At 37.3% G+C, this 14,439-nt stretch overlaps 1 protein-coding gene across 5 annotated transcripts in view; it reads left to right on the forward strand.

Annotated features, from left to right (window-relative positions):
- The window catches only part of CLYBL (citramalyl-CoA lyase), a 215,700-nt gene that overhangs the window by 56,509 nt on the left and 144,752 nt on the right, over nucleotides 1-14,439 (forward strand). Inside the window, exon 1 of one of the 5 annotated variants that reach the window (XM_039849579.1) lies at nucleotides 3,469-3,578. The exons of the other annotated variants lie outside the window; for them this stretch is intronic. Coding sequence (XP_039705513.1) covers nucleotides 3,484-3,578 — 95 coding nt within the window. The 5' untranslated portion in view covers nucleotides 3,469-3,483. Of the gene's footprint in view, nucleotides 1-3,468; nucleotides 3,579-14,439 lie in introns of those variants that run through there. 5 annotated transcript variants of the gene reach the window in all.

The raw sequence follows: 14,439 nt of genomic DNA on the forward strand, positions 1-14,439 counted from the left end.
GAGCCATTCTTCAAACAGCAAGCCAGAGAATCAGATCATGTCACTTCTCTGCTTATAATCTTTCCCATTGAACTTAGAATGAAATGCAGTCTTCACCATGGTCTGCAAGGCCCTGCATTTTTGGCTCCCGCTGACCTCTCCAACTTTATCTTCTATCCCTCTCCCCGACGCTCACTCTCCTGAAGCCACACTGGTCTCCTTTCAGCACCCCTAATGTGCGGCGAGCTATTTCCTACCTCGCGCTCTTCGCACTAGCTGGTCCCTCTGCTTATTTCCTGGCTCCTTTTCATAATGAGGTCCTGAAATCCCTCCCTACACTATTTTAGATCTTTTTCTTTGGGAATTTCTTTAGTCTTAATCAGAAAACGCCATAACAATAAATTTTTGAATATATAAAATCTTGACTTAGGGCAGAGCTTTCACATTGGAAAATTTCATATAACATTTCTAAAATGACATTGTGAATAAGATCAATGTGTTTTCATTTCTAAACCCAGCAATGCATTTTGCTTACAAGAAGACCAACGTTGTACACAAGATAGGCAGGTCACTTTAACTTTTCTCCTTTGTAGCATGGACTATTTTCAGATTCTCTATTTAAAGCCCATCTCTACATTGTCATTGCAGAGAGAAGCATCACCAAAGAACTGTGAACATCTTGAAGGTCACTTGAGTCTGAGAGACATCTGTATAATCTGTTATTTCCTCTCTGCTCCAAATGTGGATACTTAAGCTCTTGGGAAATCTAGAGCACATTCTCTTCTTTACCTGCAAATTTTCATGTGCTAGAAGAGTGTAAATATCTCAACATCCACAATTTTACTGTAAGACTCATGGAGTTGAGTGAGTCTCCTCTGTGTCACCTAGCATGTTTCAGGGCTGTCATACATAAGAACAGCAGCAATAACTATACCTCAACTTTCTTCGCTGTTCCTTTTGTTTAAAAATCTGCGTAGCAAAATTTTATGCCCTTAACTCATAAAGTAGCCATTAAACAAATGTTGGCAGGTGATGGGTCCAGTGAGATTTCAGCAGTCATTTATTCATCCAGCAAATATATTGAGGAACTACTGTGTCCTAGGCATTTGAGATCTATCATTTGAACATAACAAAGATCTACCACCCTGGACCTTACATTTCAGCAGCCTGACAATAAACCACGGAGATAATAAATAAGTAGGACATGGATAATTTTAGAAGAGATAAAAGAAAAGGTGCAGCAGGGGAAGGAAATGGGTGAAAATCATATATCAAAATGGTATGGGAATGGCAATTGTGTCAGATGCTGCTGGTGGGTCAAGTAATTTGGGAATTGAGAATTGGCTACTGGATTTAGCAACGTGGGTCTCATTGGTGGCTTCAACAAGAGCAGATCTGGAAGAAGTATTGGTTTTTAAAAAATTTCTTTCAGGGGAGGACAAAGTTTAAATAAAATTATTTGGAGCACTCATCAATCTGTATGGTTGACACTGCAGCTTACACTGGAACACACATTAAAGGGACCAAACATGTAAGTGATCTCTACTTTTTCAAGTATATGTACAACAACTTTATTGAAATATAATTTATATATCATACAATATACCCACTTAAAGTGTGAAATTCAGTGGTTTTCAGTCTATTCACAGAGTTGTACAACTACCACCACAATCAATTTTAAAACATTTCATCACCCCAAAAGAAAACCTCATACTCCTTAGCAGTCATTGCCCCCCCAAACTCACCAGCCCTAGGCATCCACTAATCTGCTTTCTGTTCTTATACATTTGCCTATTCTGGTTATTTCATATAAATGGAATCATATCATATGGTCTTTTGTGACTGGCTTCTTTCCCTTAGTGTTATGTTTTCAAGGTTCACCCATATTCAAGCATATATTAGTACTTTATTCTTTCTTATGGCTGAATAATGTTACACCGTATAGTATTATCACATTTATCTGTTGATCAGTTGATAGACATTTGAGTTATTTCTGCTTTGTTTTTAGCTATTATGAGTAATACTGCTATGAACATTTATACATAAGTTTCTATGTGGATGTATGTTTTTAGGGTATATACTTAGGAGTGGAGTTAGATTTCTGCTTTCTTGCTAGTATTACCAAATAGCCTATGTCATTATTGCCAAAATTTCAGGGCTAGAGGTCAAAAAATGAGACAAAGTTGAAAAGTAGGACCTAGAACACATGTTGTCCTTTTTTCTTTCCCATGTCCCTAGGTTCCTAGAGCCATTTCAGCCATAGTTACTGTTGAGTTACTGAAGTGCTAAATGAATAGAGATATATATAGAGAGATCTATAGATATATATATATCTATATATTGCTTCTGTTTTGGAGCACAAAACCATAGTAAGCCACATCAAAAAGTGCAAAGAGTGAGGGAGAGAATCCATCTACGTGCACTTGCTTATGGAAAAATAAGGTTATTTTAGATCCAAGTCATTGTGTACTTTTAGCTGCATAAAAATCTTCAAGCAAATCTTCTTATGGTATCTCCAAAATGAAGATGCCAGGAAAGGCAGGCAAACACATTGATTTCGATGGGGAAGACTTGTAATTGCCTGTCAGTCCTTGGGTTTACTCGAGAGCACCAATTTAAAATCTCAAACATGAGAGGCTTTTCAGTAGGATTATATTATATGAAAGAGTTTTATCAAGATATGATATGATCGCGTGTGTGTGTGTGTGTGTGTGTGTGTGTGTGTGTGTGTGGTTTTAAACATTTCTATAATGAGTTCCCAAGTGCTTTTTTGGCCGTGGTTATTAAAGCTTGTGTGTTTGCGATTTATTTGGCAAAATGCCTTTAGTGAAGAAAGAATATAGTGTTCTCTTGGTTCTTTGCCCAAAGTAATTTTGGAGAAGTCTGTGACTGTGTTTAGTTCATGTCATTCATTGGAGACAAGTGATTGTAATTACATTTGATCACAATCAGTTTACAGTTGTTTTATCATGTTTTCATACTGAATATCTACTCAGACATCATAGCAAAACTTAATGGCTACTGTTTTATTTGTACATAAAATGTTTTATAGCCTTTTTTTTCGCAGTACACATCGGGTTTCAATCATCACTGCTACATAGTGAGAGGAAAGCGATGGATAAAGAACTATCAAAAATCCTTAACTACATAAAATTTTATTTCAGGTCACCTTGCCATAAAAGATATTGAATGTATTTTGTGGCTTCCCCCACCCCCGCTGTCCCAACATGTTAACCATTGTAGAAGGCTTACAATATTTGGAGGAAACCATATGAAATGTGGAACTTAATTCATCTAAGATGGTTTACACTTGCATTTGTTTTCCATTGGAAATGGGGATACCAATATTTTGAATGGCTCCTAGGTAATGGAGTAAAAGACAACTATTGTTATTTTGGGGATATAAAAGCGGGTTATCTTCTTAACTGTAAAGCTAAACATTTTGTCATCGTTTCCGAAAGTCTGCTCTAACATCTGTGCTGTGGGGCTGCCTTACATTCCAGGATGTTATTTACAGCTACCAAATGCTGGAGGCTCTCATGTGTCAGACAGTCCCTGATTTGCTGGTTGTGGAAGCCTCGTCTCACCAGTGAATTTAGGTAAATTCACTAGTTATCTCCCAAGTGCCAATTTTCACCATTCCTTATTTTCCCCAAAAGACTGGTCCGCAGCCCTTCTGAAAACTGCTGTTGGTCTGTCTGAGCCTTCGTGGTTGAAGAAGCTCCTGTTAGAAAAGTGTAATTAATGGGAAACTTTGACATCCAGCTGAGAAAATTAGTTTGCATCAAAAAAGGCAAGATAGAGGATTAAAGAAATTTTAGTCCTAATCTAATTAACACCAATTAAAAGATGCAGATGAATTTGCACCAACAAATTGTTAATTATGCACCAATTTGCCTTTTCTACGACCAAACCAAAATTAGGAAAATATTATTATCTTTTTTGTTTCAGAGACTTTAGAGTGGGTTTGTTACAATCATCTTTTAATATAATTAAAGAAAAGGTAGGTGGTAAGAGTTAGTGTGAAATATTTCACTCTCCTGATACTTTCATGTAGGTTAACTCTTTAAAAATGGAAAGTACGGGATAATTCTCTTAGCATTCATTCACTTATCAGACATTTAATAAGGACCTACTACGTGCTGGCTCCTTGCTCCATGCAGTGAAAAACAACATGGATGCCGCAATTGTTTTTTCTCATTCAGAATATTTTAACTCTTTGTATTGCTGATCTACTGCTCCTTAGAAAAAAGCCTTGTGACCCGAATTGTCCAGCTAATTGTCCAACAAGTATCCACTCTGCCCTGGATACTTGTTATAAAGAGAGAACTGAACTCTTTTTAGGCCTTGAGAAGTGTTCTTCGATGTCCCAGAACTCCTCTTTAACAGAGTGGCCTTTTGGGCTATTCTGCTCATATTTTCCTCACTTGGCGGATCTGTGTTTCTGCTTTCCAGAGTGTTACTCAGATGTTCACTGTGCTGGGACTGTCTTTTTTACCTTTTGAATCACTCTTATAGCTCCTCAGATGGTGATCTGAGTAATTGTGTAGGGGGTGGCGAAGCACAGACCTATTATATCTGCAAATGACACATCTGTCCAAGTGTCATGTAATGAGTAACCACAACCCACTTTATATAAACCATATTTCTTCTGTTTCCAAAATGGGAGAGGGAGGGGAGCATATCTGCTAGAAACCAAGAGAAAAGCATATCCATGATTTTTCCTAGCCATTAATTATATACAAAATTTAACAGCTGCCTTCAGATTTCCAAGTACCTATTATTAAACTTCAATCAAAGAAGGTGTTTGGCAACTAGGTCCTGGTGTCAGAAATAGCATTCTAAAGAGCCATGTACTAGATTACTCTCTAGTGTGTATACTTAGAATTTAAATAGCAATATCTAAATGACTATGTTTTATTCTTGGGACAGTAGTTAATGTAAAAATTTAGGATACTCAGTTTGCAGTTTTCAGTAGTTGTGCCGGAAACTTTTTCTTTTAAGTTACTTATTTATTTATTTTTTATGGCGACATTAGTTAACGAAATCTGATGTTTCAACTGTATATTTTAACAGTAAGGCATGTCTATATGTGTGTGTGTGTGTGTGTGTGTATGTGTGTGTGTGTGTGTGTGTATTTGCATTGTGTGTTCACCTCCCATAGTTAGATTTCTTTCTGTCACTACATATTTGACTCCTTTTACCCCATCTACCTCCCTCCTCCCCACTCCCTTCTGGTAACCACTAGTCTATTGTCCATGTCCATGAGTCTGTTTGTTTGTCCTGTTTGTTTGTTGTTTTTAGGTTTATATCCCACATATAAGTAATATCATGCATTCACAACTTTGGCTGAAAGCAAACTGTGATAAAGTAGCTTCTACTAGCTGGTGTTTTCATGGGTAATAGCAGTTGGAAATTGGGAGAATTTCAAAATGGCAGTGTGTGACAACAAATGTAAGGCATTCTTTAAAATCCATGTCTTCTTCCACACATTCACGAAAGAATATATGATTTCTATTGCACCCATTGTACTTTGTGCTCATGCCTGTAGATGTCTAAGGACACAGCGTACTCTTCCATGAAAACATATTCACATTTCATAGATTCCATGTGAAATGCCTTGTGCACCAAGTTAGAAGGTGAGTAATGTAGCCTGATGAAATGGCATTAGTAGGGTTAAGGTAACAGTTGCTGACTGATACTCCTGTTGCATTAAAATAGAAGAATGATATCTAAGTTGACCAAGTATTATAAAAGGCAATTTTGTATGAGGCCTCCAGAAATAACTGATAAGGCCTGGTCAGCTAACAGACCAAAACTCTCACCCCCGATCCAAAACCTAGGGTTTTGTCACTATTAGTAGAAAAGCTTTTTGTTTCATACCTAAGTAAGACCTTGAGTTATCCAATATGTTTCTGTTATTGAGTAATGATGATTCCACCAGGGTAGAATTAGAATTTGGAGTGTATTCTCCGTTGCTACTACTACAGGTCCATGGGTACCTGTGCTCTACTTCTAACTTTCCCTCTGACCAGCAGCACAGATATGGGATGGCCACAGAGAATACGGCTTCAGTGTGTGATTGCTTCTGTTTCTCTTACTAGCCTGAAACCTTAGTCATGTTGACATCAGGCTTGAACCAAATAAACAGCTTAGACATGAAAACGCATCACATGTTTCATGATGTTTTACTGTGGCCTATCCTACGTGCTCTTATTCCATTAATGGAAGGGAAAAAATTCTATTTTTTTCTATATATTTTAACTTTCCCTGTGATTATTTTCGACCAGAGCCATAACATCAGAAGATTTTGAGGGGAGTTGTTTGTCTGTGAATAGTGTCTTTAAGAAGGATGTAGTTTCATGATTTACAAAGTCTAAAGGGGCATGGAAACTAAATGCAATGAATTATTTGGGATTGGATCATGGACCAGAAAAAAAAGACCATAAATCACATTATCGAAACAATTGATGAAATTTGAAAAAGGTGTATAGATCAGGTAACAGCATTGTATCAGTGTTATATTTCCTGATTTTGATCTTTGTAGTACGGTTGTACAGGAGAGTGCCCTTTGGGGAAGTATTTAGGGGTAAAGGGGCACAATGAATACATCTTATGAATGGTTCAGGAGAAAAAAATAAACATCTGTATAATTTATGAACATCAATTAATAAATCAATAGAGGGCAGTAATGATAGACCAAATGTAGTAAAATGTTAACAGCTGGCGAATCTGGGTAAAAGGTATTCAGGAGTTTTTAATGCTACCCTTGCAGATTTTGTTAGTTTGAAATTATTTAAAATTAAAAAAAACACTTAAAGTAGAAATGCTAGGTCCTTTCTCCAGGTTCATAAACTGTCATGTGCATGATTTCGGAAAGAAGTCAGAGGTTCAACTACTCCTACTACAGGGACTCTCAGACAGATGCTGCCACTGCATCACACGGAGAGGGTCAGTCCTACTGGCTCAGCTAGTCAGAACGGATTCTTAGTATGAACGTTTACCAGGGCAGGCTGGTTATGTTCAGCAGTTTAATGTATTTTTTCAAAATCTACCTGCCTGGTGGAACAGCTCCGAGTTTACAGATAACGAGATAAAATGATCCCCAGTCCATTTATTTCTTGCGCACACCTCCCCTGTAAGATTGAGCCATGGGTTTAAATGAACATGAGAACTGAAGTTCACTGTATTGTATGTTCCCTTTCAGACAGGACTTCACAAAGACCCTCTTTTATAAAGAAAAACAACCAGCCAATAAAACAGTATTAGAGTACATTATATGTGTGACCAATCATTTTACAAAACCTGATGTAAGCCTTCGGGCATAATTGGAGTTCTTAGCAAAATACTTTGGTTTTAATATTTCTATGACCCTCTAAGGGGGACTTAGCAATTACTCTTAAATTTTCAAAGTGGTACGTGGAGTTTTAGCTGTGTGACTTCCATTAAAGCCCATAGGAGTCTTGTTGCTAAAACATCACACAACTCATGAAAATGTGCTCCTTCTTGTGAAATTGTTAGAAGTAATGGGTATGTAAGTGTAGCCCGGTTTTCCTGGTATATTTACAACCTTTCTACACTTGTTTCAAATTTTATACTTTTATAAAAACTCTACAGTTCTATAGGAATTGAGGAAAAGCCTATTATGTGTATTCAAAAATGAAAGGTAGAAAAATATAGTAGAACCGATAAAAAGTAAGTTCTAAAATAATTCAAGAAAATCTAAACGTTTAAAAATATTTATCTTCTTTATTTTGAAATTAATATTTCAACTTCCAGATTTTTAAAGTATGCCTTAAAGTAATACCATTTTTAAAAAATGACATTTAAGGACAAACTTTCAGTATAATCACATACAAGATTTTTGGATTTTCAACTGCCTCTTCTACCGAAACCTACATAACTTAAGCATCATTTGAGCAAAACTTTGCTCCTTCAAATGGGGGCGGGGCAGGGGGCGCACTGTCTTCCCAAGGGATAAGCCTTGAGGTTTGGTGAATCTCCTCTCTGCTAGTAACCTTATACACATGCTCAGCTCAGTGGCCTGGCACAGCATCAGGTGGTGGCCTTGCTGATGATTCACCCCAGTCTCTCAGGGCGCACCCCATTTCCTCTCAGGGCAGAAACATCTCAGACAGAGTTCTGTTTTCTCAGCCCTTCGGGAGACACTCGAGACCAGGAACTGACCTCAGAAATAACTTTATTTGTTTCAGTACATTCAGAGAGAGAAAGAGAAAGAGGTTGGGTAGAAGGGGAAGTGGGGGAACTCAATGACTACTTCTTGAGTTAATTCCTGTTGGCTCAGTTTCAGTGGTACTATGTTTTGCTGTAGATTTTTTTTTACTAAGCAGTATTATCATTTTTATTCATTACTGAATCTCAAGAAGATGATTAAACTATAGGCATTGTTTTCTCTTGAAATCTCTACTAATGTCTGGATAGTAGATTTTAGGATCGGTTTTTAAAAATAGAGAATTTGACGTAGGACCAAATTTTCTACATAGCATTGAATGAATAGCATCCGTTAGGCGAGAGCTGTGCCTCTGATTTGAAGTGTCCCAGCTGGGGTTAGAATTAGGGACTGTCTAAATAAAGGAATTTCAGAAAAGCAGGGGAGAATATCAAGGTACAAATGGGAGGAAATAAGCTATTGTTCCTTTAAAAAGCCTTGTAACCTCGATAATGAGAGGCTATGAAATAGTTCTTTTTATAACAGTAACTTCTTAACTTCACAGCCCTAAGAGCTCCTAGGGTCACTGGTAGGGAGCCCCAGGGCTACACCTGTCTTGCATAGATTAGGGCTTTCTGCAGCTGTCTTCATTTGCAAGACTTAAGGTATAGCCCGATGAGGCTGCGAGTCTCAGCAGGGAGTGCTCCTTTTCGATCTCAATAGGCTGGCATTTCAGATTAAGATGGCCATTGCAAACCAGGCTTAGAAATTGCAAGATGAGGCAGGTAACTATTTCCTGAGTTTTATGTATTAGATCTTACGAGGTACGAAGCGAGGACCCTTATACATGGCTGCCTTGAATTAGCCATGCCTTTCCCAGTTAGCCCTGCCTAAACTATCTAGCATATCCAGGGGCCAGGCTCGCTTTTGTCACACAAACATGTTTGTAAAGAGCCTGCGAATGTATAGGATGATCTATTGATGAGGACAAAGGGGATGCTCTTTGGAACCTATACCCGTTAGCATTGGTCTGTGGATTGGATACGCTTTCTCTGTAATGTGCATTCGTTTCACAGAAAACACAATTAGGATAATTCTTGTGTGCTCTCTACAGGAAGGAAGTAGTATACTGCTTGTGAATGGTAGGGTAAATGAGGGAATCATTAAAGGGTTTTTAATAGACTTTTGAACCTAAAGACATAAGGGACTATAGTTATGTTGCCTTAATTGAGAAATATTTTGCAATATGAGGAGACTTAATCAAATTTTCATTACATACCTGGTCAGGGACTAGGCTAAATGTTTCTTTAACCAATTTGATAAAATGCACATGGAAAACTTATTAGTTATGTGAGAATATGTATGAAGTGCTTATCATCTCTCCTGTGGGTGCCTGAGTATCACATACTTGGTTTACTGTGTTGGGTTGAATGCTTCTGTTCTAATTTCTAATGAACTTTACCACCAGACTACTTGATCATGACTAAACCCAGGAACAATGCAAATGGAATTGCCCCCTGATGGGGAGGAATGGGCCCAGATGGCCCTTAAAAGGTGATAATTAGGAAATATAGCATATCTGAGTAGCTAGAAAGAGAGAAACTTGTTAAAGACAGTCAATCTGTTTGAAGCAATGGTCTTTCCCTTAATTATATGCATTTTTATTTAGAGTTGCTTTAAAGTAAAAATTTCCCAGGAAAATTTTTATTAGTAGCTAAAACCTAGGAACTATACCCTTTTTTTTTTTTTTTTTTTTTTTTTGCTGCTTTGTTTGAGACTATTTTGAAAATTCTTTTCTTCATACGTTTTTGTTTCCTAGATCTGTGTAACAGACTTGCTGTGTGTGTTTTAGGGGGGCGTTTTAGGTTATTTTAGCTCTTATGCTAAAACAGTGGGGGAGTGATTAAAAGTGAGAAAAATATTGGTATATATTTGTAAACCGAGCTTTTAAAATTAAAATAGTTGCAGGATATTACAGTCTGTGATTTCATATACTTTGTAAGATTGCCTTAAATGTATTGCCTTCTTGGCAGCATAATCTCCAGATTCTTCTTGAATATGTCATTAAAATAATTTTACATATGACAAGTTGGACTTTTTAAGCATTATATTTTTATCTTAATTAGCATATTTGCATTTGCTAATGATATCATTCCTTTGGCTTTTTTTTAGTCAGATTTTTTTTTTAGTGTACAAACTTGGCATTACTAGAAAAATAACAAGTGAACTGAGAATAAGAAAGTGGTGGCTTAAAGAGAGAGAAGAAATATGCTCAATATATCTCTTCCAGATTTTATACAGAATGGAGGATGGTGAAATAGCTCTATTCCTGAGAATTAAAGCACAGAGCAAAAGCTACGATGGCCAGAAGGCAACTTTTCCCTTATTTGTAAAACCAGAAAGTGAAATTACATCAAAGTGCTAAATTACGTTACTCCAAATATCTTGGCAGTCTTATTTTGGCAGATGAGTTGCTTTCCTGAAATTACTCAACACCATCATTCATCCTGACAAAAGCCAATGGTACAGATGCACCTTTGGGACTGTGGCCAAGGTAAGACTAGCATTTTCCAGGTCTGCCCACTCAAGTTTGGAAAGATTCTTCATAAAATAAGCCTCACACTCTAAGTATTGCCCCTCTCTTGACAAGTACACGCTGGCTGAAATGTAGGGGTTTCAGGATCTAGTCCTTGGGATTTAATACAAATTCATGAAGTATTTTCTTCCACTCAAAAACCTCTTGGAGTTGTTGACATTTTAAGCATAGTTATTGAGAACTAGATTTAGGTCATTTTCAGTTTCAGAATTCCAGAAGCACATATACCAAGAAAGAATGGAGAAGCATCGTGCTTTACTTCAGCAAGCTTCAGGTGGAAATGGGATCAAGAATGAGCCATGAGGACACTATTTGCAGAATGTTTTGAATTGTTTCATTGCATTCACTGACAGGTTGTCCCAAGGAAAATAATCTGGCTCAAACTTCTTGTAATCAGCGAAAAGCAAAAATTATTTAGTGCAGGCATACTTAAAGGGAAGAAAAAGTCAAGAGGAATTTTAGAGTTAAAATCATTGCTATCTTTAATCCCATGATTCACAGCAAGGAAGGAATGTGGTTTATATCCCATATGGCCAGCTATATTATAAATGAGAGTGTGCTTTTTTGAAGATTGTACTTAATTATTTCAACTTTAGTAATTGCAAAAAGATCTAGCACTGTTTACTGACAGTTACATTTATTTACTATTTCTCGATGTGGTCTAACTTGAAACCTTTATAGTTGTTGAAATTTTTATCTATCACAGAACAAGCTCTGAGGAGAAAAAAGGCAGCTTCAGTCTTTCAAGTGTTTCTTAAAAGGACTTAAATTTGACTAAAACCTAATTTGTCTTAACACAACTAAAACATAATTGCTATAACAATATTTGGAATTTTGTTTAACAGCTGAAATAAAGAACTGGATTGAAATAGCCCAGAAGCTGGATGACAATTAACTCTACATTCTTTTTTGGACTGTTTTATTAATTAGCTCTCTAAATTCAAATAGATTATATCCTCTGAGCAGTAAATTGCATTGTATATGCAAAACTCTGTGGATGAGATTTGCATGTGGCCTAAATTCTATTCACATTGTTGTGTTAAGTAGCATTTTATCCCTCTGGACCCTCTCCCGACCCCACTGGAAAGTTTTATCCACTTTTCTTGCTAGAAGGGAAAGTTGCATGTAGTTTGGCTTCATCTCCTTTTACTGTTAAACCCACTGAAGTTGGTCATGCCTGGTGGTACCAAGCAAGCTCTTTCCAGTGTTCTGGTTGGCTAAGCATTTGGAGTTCTTTGCTGTTTGTATATGTGGAATGTTTTCAGCTTCTGTCTTTGCTTTAAGAGCTGATTGAAAGGAACCTTAAAAAAATTAAAAGAAAGTAGTTTTTGGTGTGGGCTTTTTCTTTCGGGAATTTTCCCTTGTCTTCCTGCCTGTCCCTTTCCCCATCACCACCTTCCCCCAGTCCCCAGCAGCATGTAATATATATTCTTTTAATGTTAAAAGTATTTTAGGGAGCACATTTACGGCACAGTTTGGAGGATAAGAGAACTGGATTACTCCCCCATCACCAATTGGTCAAATCATCAGTGTCTGGTTCTACTTATGATTTGATAATGTCCCTGACAGCTGCCCTTTGGAGGATGTTGGTACTTAGACAAACCCCCTGTCATTTAGCTGACTCACTAACACAACTCTTTTGAGAGAATTAATATCAAACTTACCTATGAGGATCTACTGTTTAAATGGTGGATTCTTTTTTTAGTACATACTTTTTATTTTTAGTTCAACAGAGGGGACCCCATCTATTTAAAAAATAATTAATCACATACTTCTGACATTTTCCCTTTGTATTTCCTAGGGGAGGGAGTTATTTGAATAACAAACAAACAAAACCCCCTCATCATAAATAGCTGTCAGCCTACTTTTAACAAAAGCTTTCTGAGACCTACAGTGTCCTGTTTGGGTAGAGGCAGCAGGGTAGTATAGACCCTAAGCAGAAAGGCTTGGGTTAATAAGTACTTTCTGGATTTAGCATCTCTCCTCATTAACTCTTAGGTTGCTGCTTTGAGTTTCTAACCCACTATCACTGCCCTATAAAGAATTTCTACCATGGTAGCCTCTTCCACAGATGCCTCTCCCTAGATGCCCCACACAGCACGAAAATTTGTAAGCACTACGGTTTTTAAATGAACTGAAAGCAAAAAGCTTAAGTATTACTTCTTGTTTCTTTGACCTAAGGACCATTTTTAAAATGAATATCTGAGTTGATCTAGAGTTGTAAATAAGCTGTACAAATTTTTAGACACACATCTTTAGGTCTTTAGTTCAAACCAACTCTTATATAGAAACTGATTTATTTTTCTGGAGGAGGTAGTTGAGAGATACTCTCCCCCTTGCCTCTCAGTTGATGTCCCTTGAAGGAGCTTTCAGAGCCCCAAATTTAAAATGCTTTTTGTATAATGAAGTAGGACCAAAATGATAGTTTTTCTTGTGACCCTAAATTAGAGTGAACCATACAAAATTGCCACTGTTTGACCAATTTTAACATAAAAATGGCACTAGAGTACCAAAATTTTTGTGGTGTAATAACCTCCTGATAAAAAAATGGAGAAATTAGAAAGCTTAAAAAATTAGACTATAAGCTCATTATAAGCAAATATAACTTCCTCCCTCCCTCCCCCTCTGTCTTTCTTCCTTCCTTTCCCTCCTTCCTCTTCTTTTCCTTCCTTCCTTCCTTCCTTCCTTCCTTCCTTCCTTCCTTCCTCAATCACCTGTTAAGTTCCTTCTACGTGCTGCTGGTCCTAGGGATGTAGAGATAAGTATAGTTACTGCCCCCAAATCACTTAAAGGATAAATAAATATAAGCTGCTCCATGTGTTGGTGAAACAGGCCCCAGCGGGTAGTAGGAGTTTCTAGAATCATCAAAACCTGAAACCACACTATACAGAGCTCCAAGTCCCTAAGATTTTACAAAACTGTTCTTAAGGACTGTATAGAATAATAGTTTCCGAATGTTTTCTTCACTCCAGAAAGAAGCCGCACACCCGTTGGCAGTCACTCTCATGTTCTCCTCTTCCCTGCTCCTGGCAACCCCTGATCTACTTTCTGAATGTATAGATTTGCCTATTCTGGACATTTCATGTAAAGGGAATTCTATAATTGTACCCTTTTGTGTCTGGCTTTCATTCAGCATAATGTTTTCAAGGTTCATTCCTGTTATAGCATGGGTCAGTATTTCATTCCTTTTTATGAACAAGTAATGTCCCATTGTAGGAATATACTACATTTTATTTATCCATTCATCCATCATGGATATTTGAGTTGTTTTCACTCTTTTGGCTATTGTGAATAATGCTTCTGTGAACATTAGTGTATATTGCGGGCATACGACTTCAGTTCTCTTGGGTATACCTAGAAGTAGAATTATTGGGTCATATGGTAACTATATGTTTAACATTTTGAGGAACTAGGATGTATAACATTTTGTGCCTGTGTTGTGAAACTAATTATGAAGCAACTTATAGTCAGTTATCGTTAGGCCTGTCTCTTCTACTAGGTCTTAAGTTTCTTGAGACAGGGGTTGTCCTTGTTCATCTTTGAACCCCTCTCCCATCCAGCACCCACCAAGTGACACAGTAGGTTCTCAGATAGTTGTTGAGAATGGAGCTGAGCAATGCAATGTCCTATTGCCTATGAAATCACCAACACTCCAACACTCCTGAGGCTCAGATTCAGTATCTCTCTCTCTCTC

Source organism: Pteropus medius, unplaced genomic scaffold (assembly GCF_902729225.1).
Source record: "Pteropus medius unplaced genomic scaffold, Ma_sr-lr_union100, whole genome shotgun sequence".
NCBI classification, from domain to species: Eukaryota; Metazoa; Chordata; class Mammalia; order Chiroptera; family Pteropodidae; genus Pteropus; species Pteropus medius.